Below are 20,134 nucleotides of genomic sequence, written 5' to 3' on the forward strand. Positions count from 1 at the left end.
AAAACTATGTGGGTACGCCGTCGTGCGCACATACCCTTATACAAGTTTTTCATGCGTGTATATGGAAAACTTTGCCCATTTATCCAGGACAGCATTTGTGAGGTCAGAAAATAGTGTTAGACAAGAGGGCCTGGTTTGCAATCTCCATTTATCCCAACGGTGTTTAATGAGGATAAGATTAGGGCTTTGTGTGGGGTAGTTAAGTTTTTCCACACTAAAATTACCCAGCCGTGCCTTTATGGACCTAGCTTTATGCATGGGGATACAATCATGACTGAGCAGAAAATGGCTTTGCCCAAACTGTTCATACGAAGTTAGACATAAACATTTGTCCAAAATGTCTTGGTGTACTGAAGGAATTAAGATTTCCCTTCATGTGATCTAAGTGGCCTAAGCCAGATTAAGAAGCGTTATTCGTTACTCCACAGAACACATTTCTGCTGCTTGAGTCCAGTGGTGGTGTTCTTTACAGGTCTTCATCAGATGACTGACATTGTGTTTGGTGATGTAAGGCTTGAATGTCACTGTCCAGCTACGAAAATCCATAGCAGGAAGCTCCCAACAATCAGTTTTCGTGCTGATATTAATGGCAGAGGACGTTTGGAATGCTACATTGACTGAGTCAACAGAGTGATGGTGACTTCTATGCACTACGTGCCACAGTCCTCAGCGGCCCTGAACGTTACGAGGTCTGTCACTTTGTGGCGGAGTTGTGGTGGTTCCTAGATACTTCCACTTTTCAATAATGCCACTCACAATTGAACATGGAATATTTAGGAGGGTAGAAATCTCATGAAGTGACTTGTTAGGCTGTGTGCCCACGATGCGATTTTCAAGCGTTTTTGCCCCGATTTTTGGCGCGAAAACGCTGCGTAAACGTTTAAAAATCATGTACAGAACGCACCCCATGCATTCCTATGGCATTCCACACATGCTGTGCTAATGCTGCGCTTTTCTCCGCGGCGGAATCGCATTGCGGAAAAAATTGCAGCATGATCATTCTTTTGTGCGGAATTGCCGCGATTCCGCATCCATAGGAATGCATGAGAATCGCTTACTTCCCGCATGTGGCTATGCCCACCATGCGGGAAGTTAAGCGTCTCATGTGCGGTTGGTACCCACGGTGTGGAGGAGAGGAGACTGTCCTCCAGGCCCTGGGTACCATACCCCTGTAAGAAAAAGAATAAAAAATAAAAAATCGGGGTATATTTACCTTCCGACGTCCCGCGCTGCATTCCCGGCCTAAGCGTTTCCAGTAATGCCTTGCGGCAAGGTCCTGTGATGATGTGGTCTCGCGAGATCGCTATAGTAACGCGAGACCAACGTCATCACAGGTCTCGCAAGGCATTACTGGGAACGCTGAGGCCCGGGATGGCAGCGCTGGACGTCGGATGGTAAATATACCCCGATTTTTTATTTTTTTTTATCATTTTTAACATTTTATCTTTTACTATTGACGCCGCATAGGCGGCCTCAATAGTAAAAAGCTGCTCACACTTGTCAAACACTATGTTTGATGAGTGTGACCAACCTGTCAATCACTTTCCAAGCGATGCTTCAAATCGCTTGGAAAGTGCTTGAAAAGATCGCGGCAAAATCGCGGTGAAATCGTGCGGGGAAAAAAACGCGCGATTTCTGGGAAGGAGTCCGGTTTTCAGTGTGCGTTTTAACACGCAACGTGGGCACATAGCCTTACAATGCTGGCATCCTATTATAGTGCCACACTGAAAACAATGAGCTCTTTAGAACAACCCATTCTTTCACAATGTCAGTAAAGGCAGATTGCATGGCTAAGGGCTGGATTTTATACACCTGTGGCAATGAGACTGAATTAAAGAAAAACTGAATTTACATGAAAACAGGGTGCCAATGGGTGAAGCCTACCGACAGGTTGGACTTCATAAGATACCATGAATTTACGTATATATTGTACTAAAGTTGTATTGCAATATATGGAATTAGCGATCAGAAGATCAGCTGCTCAAATGCCCTATAAAAAAATGTAAAAGTATTTAAACATTTTAATAAAAACAAAATCACCCTGCTATCTTTTATTAAAAATGTTTTGTTTTTTTTAAACCACCATATTCAGTATCAAAATGTCCATAAAAGTCTGATCTATCAACATATTTAACCCATACCATAATATCCAAAAATAGAGAAAATAGAGGCAGCACGCCAAGGGAAAAAAAGGGAATCGTTTATTGACCCATTGTGATGGCGAAGTTTTTTACAAATGTGGATCTTTCTCGCACCAGGCAACACAGCTCCAGCAAGATTATTATTAACTAGCTGAAGAGCCCGGCGCTGCCCCGGCATAGTAACTAACTGTGGATAGTTATAACAAATTATAATTATCCTCCATCCCATAGTCCCCTGCCCATATACCCAACATACCTATCCTCCATCCCATAGTCGAGTGCCCATATACCCATCACACATCCTCCATCCCATAGTCCCATGCCCATATACCCATCATACATATTCTCCATCCCATAGTCCCATGCCCATATACTCATCATACATATTCGCCATCCCATAGTCGAGTGCCCATATACCCATCACACATCCTTCATTTCATAGTCCCATTCCCATAAACCCATCATACATAGCCTCCATCCCATAGTCCCGTGCCCATATACCCATCATACATATCCTCCATCCCATAGTCCAGTGCCCATATACCCATCACACATCCTCCATCCCATAGTCCAGTGCCCATATACCCATCACACATCCTCCATCCCATAGTCAACCATTATGACATCATAATGAGCGGCGGGGCTTGCAACCTATGATGACATCAGCGTCGCCATGGCAACCATTATGACATCATAATGAGGGGCGGGGCTTGATACACACACACACACACTTTTTCCCCATTATGTAGATAGGGGCAAAATTGTTTGGTGAATTGGAACGCGCGGGGTTAAAATTTCGCCTCATAACATAGCCTAGGATGCTCTCAGGGTCCAGACGTGTGACTGTGCCAAATTTTGTGGCTGTAGCTGCGACGGTGCGGATACTAATCCCAGACATACATACATATACACACACTTGAGCTTTATATATTAGATTTCATGGGCGGACATACCGCCGGTTCAGCCGGTGCAATGCACCGGGGCCCAGGCGTGGAAGGTGGCCCCTGAGCATACTGCCCATAGCGGCAGAGTATGCAGCCGTTATGGGGCCAGAGTCCAGATTGCGGGCGGCAGGAGAGTAAGGGGCCCGGTATTATGCAGCATCAGCCCCTCTCACTTCCTGCTGTAATCACCACACCTGAACACCAGAGCTGGGGAGAAAGTGGCACGGTAGAGCAGGAGTTCAAAAAGGGGCGTGTCATGCAGGGAGAGACGCTGGCCAATGAACGCTTTCCTCACCAGACTGAGGAGAGCACTCACTGGCTGTTGTTGTCGTCTGTCCTCCTGCATGGTGCGTTCCAATGGTGAGTACGCAATGGTTGTCAGGGGCCCGGGCGCACAGCACACAGGGGCTGCAGTATCTACTGTATTCTGCTTCCTCCACTGTGCCATTCCAGGCAGGCTGCAGCACCTAGGAGCACAGGTGAAGAGGCTCACTGCACGGGGCATCTCACAGAGAAGGTCGAGGGAGGGGGAAGAGGCTCACTGCACAGCAGAACTCTGCAGCAGGGAGCTGAAATCCTATGTGCTCTGTGTCCCCATCCCCCACAGTGGGCCCTGCAGTCCTCTCCAGGCTCCAGCTTATCTCTGCACTATGTGGCCGACCTCCATGGCTCATCTGAGCAGAACACCTGAGGTCGTAGATTATTATGTGTGTGTATATTTACATATGTGTGTGTACAGTATATGTATGTGTGTGTGAATGTATATGCGTGTATCTGTGTATGTATGATATCTGTGTATGTACAGTATATGTCTGTGTATATACGGTATACTGTATGTGTATATGGTGTATGTCTATGTGCATGTAAGTGTGTGTATGTATGGTATATGTGTACATATGTGTATACTATATGTGTATAGAAGTGTGTGTGTATGTATATGTGTATACTATGTGCATATAAGTGTGTGCGTATGTGCGGTATAGGTATGTACAGTGTACGTGTGTATCTGTGTATGTACGGTATATGTGTGTATGTATATATGGTGTATGTCTATGTGCATGTATGTACAGTATATGTGTATGTATATACTATGTTTATATAAATGTGTGTATGTACGGTATATGTGTATACCATGTGTATATAAGTGTGTGTATGTACATTATAGTTATGTACAGTGTATGTACGATATATCTGTGTATATGTATGGTATATGTATGTATGTACTGTATATTTGTGTTTGTGTGTGTATGCATATATGGTATATGTGTGTATGTATGGTGTATGTATGTACAATATATATGTGTGTATGCATGTATGGTGTATGTACTGTATATAAGTGTTTATCTGTGTGTATGTATGGTGTAATGGTGTATGTATGTTATGTGTATATGCATGTACATGTATGTAACACACTCTCCTTCACTCATGACTTTTTCCTTTCTAATTCTTTTAACCTCCTGGCTCTTACTGAAACCTGGATCCAGCAGTCAGACATTACCGCTGCTGCTGCTCTTTCATACGAGGGACTACACTTCTCTCATACCCCAAGATCAGACAATAGAGCAGGTGGAGGCGTTGGTCTGCTCCTATCACCAAAATGTACCTTTCAGGTTATCCCTCAACTACCCTCACTAGTCTTCCCTTCTTTTGAGGTCCATGCCGTCAGACTCTACACCCCCTTCTCCATGCGAGTGGCGGTAGTGTATCGTCCTCCCGGCCCCTCCCATCAGTTCCTGGATCATATTGCCACTTGGCATCCACATTTTCTCTCCTGTGACATCCCTACCCTCATCATGGGAGATTTCAACATCCCCATTGCTCTTCCCCTCTCCCCATCTGCTACTCACCTTTTATCTCTAACCTCCTCGTTTGGCCTTTCGCAGCTTACTAATTCTCCAACGCATGAAGATGGAAATTCCCTCGACTTGGTCTTCTCTCAGCTTTGTACAGTGGATGATTTTGCAAACTCCCCTCTCCCGCTCTCTGACCACAATCTTCTTTCATTCTCTATCAAGAACTGCCAGGCTGCTCAGGTCACCCCCACTGTCCATATTTATAGAAACATATAGGCCATTAACACCCAGAAACTTATGAAGAACTTGCAGTCTTCATTGGCCCCTATCTCCTCCCTCTCATGTCCTGATTCTGCATTGAAGCATTACAATGAAACACTTCAAAGTACCCTGGATGAATTTGCACCCCCTATAAATAGAACACCACAACACAGACGGCGACAACCCTGGCACACCCTGCTGTTATGAATGAGTCACCGTAGGAGGCAAAAACAGAAATACAAGCTAAGTCCAGAAAACCAGAGAAGTTGGCAACTATCAGATTGCAGACCCCTGAACCTAACAACACAACTAGCAGTAGCCGTGGGGGGTTCCTACGATGCCCTAGACCCCTCGATCACAGCCGGAGAATTAAATAGGCCTAAAGAAAGAAAGGGGAAATCAAAACTGCCCCAGAGCAGACCCCAAAGCAATAGGCAGCCCCCAACATATAATGACGGTGAAGCAAGATGAAAACACTAACACAGACAGAAAGATAGACTGAGCAAAGACGGGGCCAAAAACTACCTAGATAGGAAAGGACAGGAAGGCTGCTGTCTGCAATCTGCCAAAACCCTATCAAAGACTTAAGCCAACAAGCTGATATGAAAAAGGCCCTGAAGCAGCTAGGCTTCAAAAACTAAATCAGCACTCAGGTATTTTCAGAAGACAGAGCTAAAGGAATTCAGCACACCCCAGCAGGGAATGGCAGAAATCCAGAAAAACAAAGCAAAACAAAGTCAAAGCACCAATGCAAAAGGCCGAGCAGCAAACTTAGCTTTAGAGGAGCAGGAATTCAGACTGGTCTCCAAGGATCCCACAGAGAAATCACCCGCAGGGCAGAAGGGCGTCGGCAGCCTTATATCCAGTCAGTAACTCCACTCAGCCAGTCATCATCATCAGCCTCAGGTGTTTGATAATCAGGCTCACTACCTTTCTTAACCAGAAGAGGGAGTTCCTCGGGCCTCAGTAATGAAGGGGAAAATGAACTCACAACACCCTGCAAACACTTTTCCTGCAGCGGTGCTCCAGGTGCGCCGAACGTCTGTGGAGAAAATCCAATCTGCATGAAGATTTCATCCATTATAAGTTTATGCTTCGAACATACAACACTGCCCTTCACCTCTCCAAACAAATCTATTTCAACACCCTCATCACCTCACTGTCTAATAACCCGAAACGTCTCTTTGACACTTTTCATTCTCTACTCAACCCAAGAGTACAGGCCCCAACCACGGAGCTCCGAGCTGACGATCTGGCCAATTACTTCAAAGAAAAAATTGACCAGATTCGACAGGAAATTATCTCCCAATCACCTCATACCATGCACTGTCCTCCCTCCCCCACTGCATCTAGCTCCCTCTGATTTTGAACCAGTCACAGAAGTAAGCAGGCTCCTTGCATCTTCTCGCCCAACCACTTGCACCAGTGACCCATTTCCATCACATCTCCTCCAGTCCCTTTCCCCTGCTGTCACCCCTCACCTAACTAAAATATTTAACCTCTCTCTCTCTTCTGGTATCTTTCCCTCCTCATTTAAGCATGCCATCATACATCCACAACTTAAAAAACCATCCCTCGACCAAAACTGTGCCGCTAACTATAGACCTGTCTCTAATCTTCCCTTCATCTCTAAACTCCTGGAACGCCTGGTCCACTTCCCTCTTACCCGCTATCTCTTTGATAACTCTCTTCTCCAATCCGGTTTCCGCTCTTTAGACTCTACTGAAACTGCCCTCACTAAAGTCTCTAATGATCTACTAACAGCTAAATCAAATGGTCATTACTCCATGCTAATTCTCTTGGATCTCTCTGCAGCATTCGACACTGTGGATCATGAGCTCCTCCTCACTATGCTCTGTTCCATTGGCCTCAAGGACACCGTTCTCTCCTGGTTCTCCTCCTATCTCTCTGACCGCTCCTTTACTGTATCTTTTGCTGGCTCCTCCTCCTCTCACCTTCCCTTACTGTTGGGGTTCCTCAAGGATCGGTTCTAGGTCCCCTCCTCTTCTCCTTGTACACTGCCCCTATTGGTCAAACAATCAGTAGATTTGGTTTCCAGTACCATCTCTATGCTGATGGCACCCAATTATACGCTTCTTCTCCTGACATCACGTCAGCCTTTCTAGAAAACACCGGCAATTGTCTAAACGCTGTGTCCAACATCATGTCCTCACTATATCTGAAACTGAACCTGTCAAAGACTGAACTCCTTGTGTTTCCTCCTTCTTCAAATGTACATATACCCGACATTGCCATTTCTGTGTGTGGTTCCACTATTACTCCCCAGCAACATGCCCGCTGTCTTGGGGTCATACTTGACTCCAAGCTTTCCTTGGCACCCAAATTCGATCACTGGCTCGCTCTTGTCTTCTGCACCTCAAAAACATCTCTAGAATTCGACCTTTTCTTACTTTTGACTCTGCAAAAACTCTTACTGTTTCTCTTATTCATTCTCTTCTCGACTATTGTAACTCTCTTCTAATCGGTCTCCCTCTTACCAAACTCTCCCCTCTCTAATCTGTCTTGAATGCTGCAGCCAGGATCATATTCCTCACCAATCGTTACACCGATGCCTCTACCTTGTGCCAGTCATTACACTGGCTACCCATCCACTCCAGAATTCAGTATAAACTTATTACCCTCACCCACAAAGCCCTCCATGGCTCAGCACCACCCTACGTCTCCTCCCTTGTTTCAGTATACCACCCTACCCGCGCCCTTCGCTCTGCTGATGACCTGAGGTTAGCATCCTCAATAATCAGAACCTCCCACTCCCGTCTCCAAGACTTTACACGTGCTGTGCCAATTCTTTGGAATGCACTTCCCAGGTCAATACGATTAGTCCCCAATCTCCACAATTTTAATCGTGCCCTGAAAACGCATTTATTCAGACTGGCCTACCGCCTCAACACATTAACCTAATCTATCCCTGTGTGGCACAGCCAAAAGTTTTACCATAACCAGGTTCCCCGCATCATGTTCCCACATGCTTTATGCATCCATTAGCCCTCTGTGTCTGTACTATTACACACTTAACATTATGGCTGGTCCATACAATCAGGGCAACTGTTACCACCCACCTTTCGTGTCTACCTCTTTCCTCATAGACTGTAAGCTTGCGAGCAGGGCCCTCATTCCTCTTGGTATTTGTTATAATCTATGTGATTATTGTTATGCTGTGTAATATCTATTGTCTGTACAAATCCCCTCTGAAATGTAAAGTGCTGCGGAATATGTCGGCGCTATAGAAATAAAAATTATTATTATTATTATGTACAGTATATGTGTGGATATATGGTGTGTGTATGTGTATGCATGTATAGTATGTGTATGTACGGTATATGTATGTACGATGTCTGTGATCCAGCAGATCATGGATAACTTGCTGATTACTGGGGATTCAACTACTGGGCCCCCAGCTCTATTCATTATCTATAGAGCTGCTGAGCTCAGCTATTTCCATTAGTTCCATAGACAATGAATAGAGCAAAAACCAGATGATACAGGCACCAGACATAAAATGTAATATATACATTGTTGGGCTCTGCCACGAGGAGGCGCTCTGCACACTTTCTGTCATGTGCCAACTAAAGTGTCAGCCATGTCTGCAGTGTTCTAGTCACTGACATAGCGGACACTAGTTGTCACCTGACTGCAAGTCTGACTGCGCTGGAACCAGCAGAACTGCATGATAACGGATATATACACTCACTGGCCACTTTATTAGGTACACCTGTCCAACTGTGTGTTAAGACTTAATTTCTAATCTGCCAATCACATGGCGGCAACTCAGTGCATTTAGGCATGTAGACATGGTCAAGACAATCTCCTGCAGTTCAAACCGAGCATCAGTATGGGGAAGAAAGGTGATTTGAGTGCCTTTGAACGTGGCATGATTGTTGGTGCCAGAAGGGCTGGTCTGAGTATTTCAGAAACTGCTGATCTACTGGGATTTTCACGCACAACCATCTCTAGGGTTTACAGAGAATGGTCCGAAAAAGAAAAAAAATCCAGTGAGCGGCAGTTCTGTGGCCGGAAATGCCTTGTTGATGCCAGAGGTCAGAGGAGAATGGGCAGACTGGTTCGAGCTGATAGAAAGGCAACAGTGACTCAAATTGCCACCCGTTACAACCAAGGTAGGCAGAAGAGCATCTCTGAACGCACAGTGCGTCGAACTTTGAGGCAGATGGGCTACAGCAGCAGAAGACCACACCGGGTACCACTCCTCTCAGCTAAGAACAGGAAACTGAGGCTACAATTTGCACAAGCTCATCGAAATTGGACAGTAGAAGATTGGAAAAACGTTGCCTGGTCTGATGAGTCTCGATTTCTGCTGCAACATTCGGATGGTAGGGTCAGAATTTGGCGTAAACAACATGAAAGCATGGATCCATCCTGCCTTGTATCAACGGTTCAGGCTGGTGGTGGTGGTGTCATGGTGTGGGGAATTTTTTCTTGGCACTCTTTGGGCCCCTTGGTACCAATTGAGCATCGTTGCAACGCCACAGCCTTCCTGAGTATTGTTGCTGACCATGTCCATCCCTTTATGACCACAATGTACCCAACATCTGATGGCTACTTTCAGCAGGATAATGCGCCATGTCATAAAGCTCGAATCATCTCAGATTGGTTTCTTGAACATGACAATGAGTTCACTGTACTCAAATGGCCTCCTCAGTCACCAGATCTCAATCCAATAGAGCATCTTTGGGATGTGGTGGAACGGGAGATTCGCATCAGGGATGTGCAGCCGACAAATCTGCGCCAACTGTGTGATGCCATCATGTCAATATGGTCCAACATCTCTGAGGAATGCTTCCAGCACCTTGTTGAATCTCTGCCACGAAGAATTGAGGCAGTTCTGAAGGCAAAAGGGGGTCCAACCCGTTACTAGCATGGTGTACCTAATAAAGTGGCCAGTGAGTGTATATTTATGTATTAAACACGCAGTATATATATCCAGCTCAGTGAAAAAATATAAATATATTTTTTAGATGTGTGGGGCCCAAATATAACTTTTGCTATTGGGCCTTGTGATTGCTACGTACGCCCCTGCTTGCAGGGCAGTAATAATGAGGGCAATCTGCCTTGTTTCTCAGAGCCTGAGGCTCCAGGGGTCCCATTGCCAGATTGCTCTCATCTTAAGAAACGTAGCGGGCAGGGAGGGGGGCCCAGACACATTTCTTGCACAGGGGCCCCAAGCTGTCAGTGTCCGCCCCTGATTTATTTATATAGCGCCATTAATTCCATGGTGCTGTACATGAGAAGGGGGGTTACATACAAAGTTATAGATATCGTTAACAGTAAACAAATTTACAATGACAGACTGGTACAGAGGGGAGGGGATCCACACCCTTTGCTAAAAAGTAACCGGGACTAGAATAAAAATGCTAAATCAATTAAGCCCAGCATACTACAGATTTTATTAAACCACAAATTAATCTTTATTAAATATTTCAATGAAAAAAAAGAAGATATAGAGAGTGACTCTGTACTATACAGCCGAGTTATTCTTACCTACTCTAGAAGGAAGCCCCCTGATGAAGAAAGGGTGAAACGTGTCCTGCTTGTAAGTGCTTAATATGATCAATGTAGCATATCAATATATATATATATATATATATATATATATATATATATAGTGCAGAGTCAAACGCTATCTTTTTTTATTTGATACTACTTGTAATACTTTGGTGTTGCCTGGTACTGGTATGCTGTATATCCCTGAACTTTATCAGCAGCACTCTGGTCTCTTTTGTTACTGCTTTTATTGCAATCTCTCTATATAAAAATCAATGTGTGTGTGTGTGTGTGTGTGTGTGTGTGTGTGTGTGTATCACCAACCAACCAATCACGAAGCATCTTTCATTTCACCAGAGCTGTTCAAAAGAAGCTAAGCTGTGATTGGTTGCTATGACCAACAATTTTCCTTGCAACCAATCACTAAGCATCTCTCATTTCACCAGAGCTGGTTAAAAGTAGCTGAGCTGTGATTGGTTGCTATGCACAAGTTTTCCCACTTGACAACACCTCAGCAGACACTGACATGGTGGGAGAAATCTAGCATCCCCAGGAACATAAGCTCCAGCCATCGTCTGTCCCCAGAAAGGAGCAGTGAGTACATGACTGAAATGAATCCCCCCTCCCGTGTGGTATCATTAAGTGACACACATGAATGTATTAAAGTGCACATATATGTCATGTGGATTTAATATTTTCTCACAGACACTTTTATGCATTATTGATGTGTTACTGTGCTCTGATGCTGTGAGTTTTTTTAAAGTGCTACTTTCCCCACAATTCACCCAAATATGCCCATATAACATGTAATGCTTTTCCCATAACAACCCATTAAATATGATACTATACTGCATACAGATGCTGTACATCCATGAGCAACTCAGCCGGACAAATTACAAGTTGACGGTGCATGAAAATGTGTGTGAAGGTTTCTCTACTGTACTAATGTATAAGGTTTGTGCCTGTCCATTGGTGATAAGCATGACTGTGATATTTATGGTGGCAGATAAGTGAGATTATCAGCCTGATCAGTAGAAAACCTGGGATCTTAGTGAACTATGTTTCTGTGCAATTTCACTATTCTACTTTTACTGCCTCTGACGGGATGATGTGGGATATTAGGGGTAGTAGTCCATTGGCTCTGGCTGACAGGATGATGTGGGATATTAGGGGTAGTAGTGTGGTGACTCTGACTGACGGGACGATGTGGGATATTAGGGGTAGTAGTCCAGTGGCTCTGGCTGATGAGATGATGTGGGATATTATGGGTAGTAGTCCAGTAGCTCTGGCTGACGGGATGATGTGGGATATTATAGTGAATGTGGCTATGTGGAGTGGGCGGGGCTCTACACTCTGCTATATATATATATATATATATATATATATATATATATATATATATATATATATATGTTTTTTATATATAATTATTATAATTTTTTATAACTAACCGTAGTTAGTTACTATGCCCGGGCAGCGCCGGGCTCTTCAGCTAGTATTTAATAAAGATTAAATTGTGGTTTAATATATTCTGAAGTATTTTGGGCTTATTTGTGCCTGTGATTTTTTTGTATCTAAAAATGATAAATGAATCCAACAACGTGAAGAAACAATTTAAAATTTACATGTAAAAAGACTATATGCTTTACTTATCCTATACTGCCCATGTTTTTATCTCATTTTTCATTTACTACATGCCAGCTATTAAATAATGATAGCAGTAAGAAAATCTCTTGTATGAAAAAAAATATACTGATAGTTGAGAAATGTGGCTAAACTAGCGATGGGTGGTATAAGGTCACATACTGTACCACCAGTTTTGGGGTGCACATTCAAAAAGGTTAGTGGTCTAAGGGAAAGTGTGTTACCTTTCTGTGGGTCTCAGAGGACTTCTTAACTTTTAACAATGACTTGTTTGTTTTCTTTTGTACAGGGTTCATTTAGTCCTATAGGGCCTGTGCGCACGTTGAAGATTTTTTTTTTCTGCACAGATTTGTCACAAAACCTGAAGTGAACGTGAATTCTTTAGTCTCATGCACACGATAACTATTTGTGACTTGCAGATTTAAATCTGCAGTATGTCAATTCTTTCAGCGTTTTTGCTGGCAAAAGATGTAGAAATTTCTCCGCCAAATTCTTAACTTGTGCACATACCCATGGTACATTTTGGAAAAAAGCTCCAACCTTATTGTCATTACTGCTATAGGACGCCATACATGCTTGCCCTAACCACACCGGTTTTTGGTGTTTTTAGAATAACTGCCGATGGTTTAAAAAAAACAAAAAACAAAACAGCTTGTTCTAAATGTAGTTTGTTTTCCTCAGAATATCAAAAAATGTCAGAAAAAAAGCATGTAGGAAATGTCAAATATAAGGCTAGGTTCACATTTGCGGCTGGGCGAGCTGCGGAGGGCTGCGGACGTCCTCCGTGAGGCTGCGCCCACGGCCGCGCCCACGGCCGCGCCTCCTCCAGTCAGCGCTGCCTACGGCCGCATACTTTTGCATGCGGCCTGCATAACCCTATCTTTAGCATTGGGTACGCAGGTCGTGCCCCAGTATGCGGATGCCTCCGCAGGCGTCATTTTGATGATGCGACAAAAAAACAAACAATTTCCAACATGGTGCGTTTGACGCGTGCCGCCGCATCGTCAAAACGACGCATGTGGTGGCATCCGCATTCTGCGGCACATCCTGTGTACCCAGTGCTGATGATCGGGTACGCAGGCCACATGCAGACGTATGCGGCGCTGACCGGAGGCGTGGCCGTGGGCGGAGCTTCACGGAGGACTTCCGCAGCCCTCCGCAGCTCGCCCAGCCATAAATGTGAACCTAGCCTAAGAGGTCTTATTGGTGGAAATAAAAAACATTGTAGCCCTCTTGCCTTTATGTTTCCAAATACAACAAGATGGACCTACACCCTTAGCCGTTTTGCTTGCTTTCATAAGACGTGAGCCCTGATCTGCTCTTTATCGACCTCAGAAGTTCAGATTTACTGTTTGGTTGCTTAGCATTGTTTGTTGATCCGTTTCCATATTTTATTGCATTGGAACAAATTTCTTTTTATTTTACAGATGATCCATTATTGTAATACATTCAAATTGTGTATACTGCCTGATATGCTTGTATCTTAAAGGGGTTGTTTCGAGTTTCTATATGGGTAAAATTACTAAGTGCCTGTTAAAACAAAAGCTTTGTAATTTAACTGTTACTCTCTGTTCTCAAAAATGGAGGGATTTTGATTTTTATAATGTATACCTAATTTCTTAGGTTCCCGGCCACTCAGTGGGCTCAGAGTAGCCAGTTCCGAAAGCAAGGAGCACATGCCACGTGTAGGATATATATATATATATATATATATATATATATATATATATATATATATATATAGAGAGAGAGAGAGAAAGAGCGCTGAGTGTAGAGCCCGCCCACTCCGCATAGCCACATTCACTATAATATCCCACATCATCCTGTCAGCCAGAGACACCGGACTACTACCCCTAATATCCCACTTCATTCCGTCAGCCAGAGCCACCGGACAACTACCCCTAATATCCCACATCGTCCCGTCAGCCAGAGCCACCGGACTACTACCCCTAATATCCCACATCATCCCGTCAGTCCAGTGGCTCTACTACCCCTAATATCCCACATCATCCCATCAGCCAGAGCCACCGGACTACTCCCCCTAATATCCCACATCATCCCGTCAGCGAGAGCTACCGGACTACCACCACTAATATTCCACATCATTCCGTCAGCCAGAGCCACCGGACTACTACCCCTAATATCCCACATCATCCCGTCAGCCAGAGCCACCGGACTACTACCCCTAATATCTCACATCATCCTGTCAGCCAGAGCCACCGGACTACTACCCCTAATATCCCACATCATCCCGTCAGAGCCACCGGACTACTACCCCTAATATCCCACATCATCCCGTCAGCCAGGGCCACCAGACAACTACCACTAATATCCCACATCATCCCATCACAGATGCTGGACTACTCCCCTAATATCCCACATCATCCCGTCAGCCAGAGCCACTGGACTACTACCACTAATATCCCACATCATCCCGTCAGCCAGAGCTACCGGACTACTACCACTAATATCCCACATCATTCCGTCAGCCAGAGCCACCGGACTACTGCCCCTAATCTCCCACATCATCCCGTCAGCCAGAGACACCGGACTACTACCCCTAATAGCCCACATCATCCCGTCAGTCAGAGCCACCGGACTACTACCCCTAATATCCCACATCATCCCTTCAGCCAGAGCCACTGGACTACTACCACTAATATCCCACATCATCCCGTCAGCCAGAGCTACCGGACTACTACCACTAATATCCCACATAATTCCGTCAGCCAGAGCCACCGGACTACTGCCCCTAATCTCCCACATCATCCCGTCAGCCAGAGACACCGGACTACTACCCCTAATAGCCCACATCATCCCGTCAGTCAGAGACACCGGACTACTACCCCTAATAGCCCACATCATCCCGTCAGTCAGAGCCACCGGACTACTACCCCTAATATCCCACATCATCCTGTGAGCCTGGGGTCAGAACCAGAGTGCTGAGTGGAACTGTCCTAACTTCAATACCGGGGATCCCTTTAAGAGAGGCCTGGGGTCAGAACCAGAGTGCTGAGTGGATTTGTCCTGACTTCCATACCAATGATACCTTTAATAGAAGCCTGGGGTGAGAATCAGAGAGCTGAGGGATTTACCCTAACTTCCATACCGGAGATCCCTTTAAGAGAGGCCTGGGGTCAGTACCATTGCATAGTGGATTTGACCTAACTTCCATACCGGGGATCCCTTTAAGAGAGATTGGGATCAGAACCAGAGCGCTGAGTGGATTTGCCGTGACTTGCATACCAATGACCCCTTTAATAGAACCCTGGGATCAGAATCAGAGCAGTGAGGGATTTGCCCAACTTCCATACAGGAGAGCCCTTTAAGAGAGCCTGGGGTAAGAACCAAAGCGCTGGATGGATTTGCCTAACTTCCATACCGGAGATCCCTTTAAGAAAGGCCTGGGGTCAGTACCAAAGCGCAAAGTGGATTTGCCTTAACTTCCGTACCAATGATCCCTCTAAGAGACCCTGGGGTCAGAACCACAAAGCTGAGTGGAACGGTCCTAACTTCCAAACCAGGGATCCCTTTAAGAGAGGCCTGGGGTCAAAACCAAAGCCCTGGATGGATTTGCTCTGACTTCCATACCAATGATCCCTTTAAGAGGGAAGATGTGCCTACGGGATGGAGGATGTGTGATGGGGATATGGGCGGGGGGGGGAATTCATTTCTGTCATGTACTCTCTGCTCCTTTCTGGGGGGCAGACAATTGCTGGGAACTTATGTTCCAGGTGATGCTAGATTTCTCGCACCATGTCAATGTCTGCTGAGGTGTTGTCAAGTGGGAAAACTTGCTCATAGCAACCAATCACAGCTCAACTACTTTTAACCAGCTCTGGTGAAATGAGAGATGCATAGTAATTGGTTGCAAGGAAAACTGTTGCTCTTAGCAACCAATCACAGCTCAGCTTCTTTTGAACAGCTCTGGTAAAATGAAAGCTGCTTCGTGATTGGTTGGTGATACACACATACATACGCTTTTATATATAGAGATAACTACGGTATGTTTTTTATTAACACAATATTTAGTCTAATTCAGAATCTTGATACCTATTTTTTTTTAGGCTGGAGGAAATCTTCATTGTCTCTTGGCATTTCAGAGACTTAGCTGGCAGAGATTTGGTCCCTGGACTTTGCAGCTTGGAAACCTGAGACCTGAACCTCAACCTCCTGTTCATGCACGAAGAATTCCGAAATCAGAAAGTGAAGAGAACGTCTCAAAGAAACTGCATGGGCGTTTGGGCAGGTCATTCAGTGCAAGCTTTCAGCAAGAGCTTGCATGGAAAAGAATACGCAATATTAGCGAGAGACGGAGTAGCGGATCTCCAGAAAGTGACACAGACGGTGAAGGAACGGACTAATATGAAAAACAGTAAAAAGCTTGGAAAATGCGGCTCTCCTATATGGCCCTTAGCAATAGTGTTGGATTGAAGAGACACGTGAACTGAAGTAAACTAATATACCTCCCCTATTTCTGCAGATTAGGTTTTTGACCATTTCAGTATAGTATCAGGACTACAATCATTTCTAAATGTTCTGTTACATCAGCCGTCCATTCCTCACAAGAGGTCTTTGATCTCTTCCCAATATGAATGTAAGACGGGTTTAATTAAATGGTAAGGGCAAGCTGCAATGAATAGCTACTTGGACTGAAACCAGCTAAAAGAAAAGTTGTTGTGATCTACGCTGAGTAGCTTGCGTCTTCCTAATCATTTACCGCTAGCTTTTAGTACAAAGCACTAACTCGCACATAAACATATGTGGTAAGAGAAACCCCACAATAGCAGACAAATAAAGTTCCTGTAAAGCATTTATTCAAAGGTGAGACTAGAAGAATGGTATTATTAGCGCATATGGAGGTATAGATAGCAGCCATTATACATATATCCTTCAGATTCTTGCTGAAAAGGATAGGCAGTCCCTAAACTATTGCCATAGAATTGGAAGCAGAAAGTTGTCCAAAATATTTTGGTATGGAGCTTTACCTTTTATTGGAAAGAAGCCTAGTCAACACCCTGAAAAACAGCCCTATACTAGTGACGAGCAAGTGTGCTTGTATAAGGTGTTATCTGATCACGCTCATGTTCTAATAGAATATTTTCGGTGTGCTCAAAAAAAATGCTCAAGTCGCCACAGCTGTATGCCTCGCGGCTGTTCGACAGCCGCAACACATGCAGGGATTGCCTAACAAACAGGTAATCCCTGCATATGTTGCTGCTGTCGAACAGCCGCGAGGCATGCAGCCGCGGTGACGTTAGCATTTTTTTTTCAAGCCCAAGTATAAAAATACTCAATTAGGACACGACCGTGATCAGATAACACCTTAAACGAGTACAAGCACACTCGCTCGTCACTACAGTAGGCACTATACATCCCCGTAGATAATATTTTCTGGACATCTGTCAAATCCCGATTTAGAGGCAATTTGTGTTGTAACAGAGGATAGGCAATTTAAAAGCAACACACTTGAGCACTCTGCACCCCCATTCTGTAAATCTGCATAGTCTTCTGCCTTGTGGCCTAAATCATTGTATATCCTCGATGATTTTATGACGCATTTAAAAGTACTGGGCTCTTCAGCACAACCCATACCGCTTCCAACATTTGTCTTTAGCTATGTGCTTGATTTAGTGCACCTTTTTGCAACGTGCGTGTCTGAAAGTAATAGTAAGAGCGTCCAAATACTCTTGGCCATACAGTGTATTAGAACATAAAAGCTTATGGGCTTTTTCTAAAACAATCCTATTCCCTTAGAGAGTAACTAGACTTTTCTTTATTATTAATCATCTCCCTGGCATTGCAAAGTTATGCATTTTTGTAAAATACTCCATTACATTATTTTGCATTCTTCTCACTATGCTGCAGTGCTGTTTCAATATCCAGTTTATGCTCCTTTAGAAGTTGCTTTCAACTGCTTCTCAGCAAACATCTGTACACTAAACTCAAGCAATCTGGTTACAGGTATGTCCCTTTGTGTGCCTCTCTCCTCCCAACTCCTGTATTCAGACAGAACAATTCCCCTACTCCAATTATTTGAATGCAGGGTAAAATCTTGCTTAGTGGTAGTTGAAAGCTTGTAAAAGAGCATGAACTGGGTATTCAAACAGCACTGCAGCATAGTATTTGAGGGAAGGAAGCAAAATAAATTAATACAATATGATTCTAAAATGTGTATATTTGCAATGACTGGAGGATAACTAAATAAAAAGTTGAGTTACTCTTACAAGTTTGTGAGCACACGACACAATGCACCAAAAGTAGAGACGGTAAAGAAACAAAAGACTATTCCTTCAGTGAAGAATGTCAGAGACTTCTAATGGAGATTTACAGTAATTGTGCAGCTTCTCACCTGGTAATGCTGCATAATAGACACAACAGTATGGTCCACCTCGAGGAGATCCACTGTGGCTGCCCATCCTCAGGAAGCTGAGATCAAGCATCTAGGAGTGTAAAACCCAGATGATCCCAGGCCGTACACAACCTAATAATTGGAATTCAGATATTATCTATACTCTGATCATCACTCACAGCCGATACGCACATGTCTGTCACTAGTGATATAATAGGATCTCATTTGACATTGACTTCTTCTCAGGCCAGAATTGCTTAGGTGTGTGAAGAACATACTCTATATGATTGACATTGTTACACAGCATGGCATTGAACTGCATGGTTTCCTGGTAAAAAAAAAAAAAAAAAAAAAATAATAATAGTGGCCTTTTTTAGTTGTAACCGACATATTTGGTGAAGGAATAAAACGTCATCTAGGTATAGACATTTTCCATTCAGAGACTTGTATATGGATTTTTATAAATCTTTCCACATGAAAATGATTACCATACCAAACTGTTTAGATATGATACTTATGCTGGGATCATTTGTTGAACTCAAACCTGACTTTCCTTACTAGTAAAGACTTATTTTCTACTTTTGTAGTTGCATTTGGTTACTGTATCATTTTCCTTTTGATACTGTATTTTTTTTTCTTTCTTATGAAATCCTTAAACTGCAATACCTGAACTAACTTGTCTCCTTTCAGAATGGAAATAATAAAAGTAAAGCTTGATGTATGGTTGTCATTAAAATATTTTTTTCATAATCTTTACCAAAAAAAATAAAAAGTAAGCAAAATTTGGACCAAATTTTGTACTAAATAGCTTACACAGGCAGGAAGTAGATCTTCATGTGTGTTTTTTTGTATTTTTTCATATAGAACTGGAAAATAAGTTTGATTGGCATAAAATTGTAAATATGCATTTGGTTACTATCTACCGTACTGTATGTATTATATGAAGTGGAAACTACTTTGCTAGTTCCAGAAGATAAATTTGGGGCTGAAAACATGGCAATGTAGGCCATTCTCGATTGCTGGGCTATTTATATGGTTTATTAAGAACATATTGTTATTTAACAATTTAATCATTTATAACAAGCATTATATACCATCTAAATGGGGTTTTTACTACACTGCTATGGAGGACTTAGATTTCAGAATATCACTATGATATTGGAGAGCGGTTGATATCCAGCTGCTGTTATCGGCTCCATCATCAGTCGGATGACAACAGTTCTGTCACACTGTATAATGGCTGCTTTCGGGTATTGTAGATTAGCTCCTATTCAAATCAATAGAACTGACCTGCACTATCCCAGAGTGGCTACAGTTTGGAGCAGTGGTGTTCTGCACCATACACTAGTTTCATCTGGCCGCTGCAAAGTTAACAGATCAGTGTTGGGTGTTCACCCCCCACTGATCTGATATTGATGACTTATCTGGAAGATGAACTTGGAATAGGTCATCAGTATTAGTGTAAACCTGCCACCATTT

The 20,134-nt window shown here is 43.7% G+C and overlaps 1 protein-coding gene across 4 annotated transcripts in view; it reads left to right on the forward strand.

Annotated features, from left to right (window-relative positions):
• Nucleotides 1-19,372, forward strand: part of BIVM (basic, immunoglobulin-like variable motif containing) — a 117,708-nt gene extending 98,336 nt beyond the window's left edge. For all 4 annotated transcript variants that reach the window (XM_073569483.1, XM_073569484.1, XM_073569485.1 and 1 more), the window contains one exon: nt 16,371-19,372. In XM_073569483.1, coding sequence (XP_073425584.1) covers nt 16,371-16,667 — 297 coding nt within the window. In that variant the 3' untranslated portion in view covers nt 16,668-19,372. The remainder of the gene's footprint in view (nt 1-16,370) is intronic.
• The last annotated feature ends 762 nt before the right edge of the window (nt 19,373-20,134 follow it).

This window comes from Dendrobates tinctorius, unplaced genomic scaffold (assembly GCF_039654945.1).
Source record: "Dendrobates tinctorius isolate UK_male_01 unplaced genomic scaffold, ASM3965494v1 ptg000026l, whole genome shotgun sequence".
In the NCBI taxonomy this organism is placed as follows: Eukaryota; Metazoa; Chordata; class Amphibia; order Anura; family Dendrobatidae; genus Dendrobates; species Dendrobates tinctorius.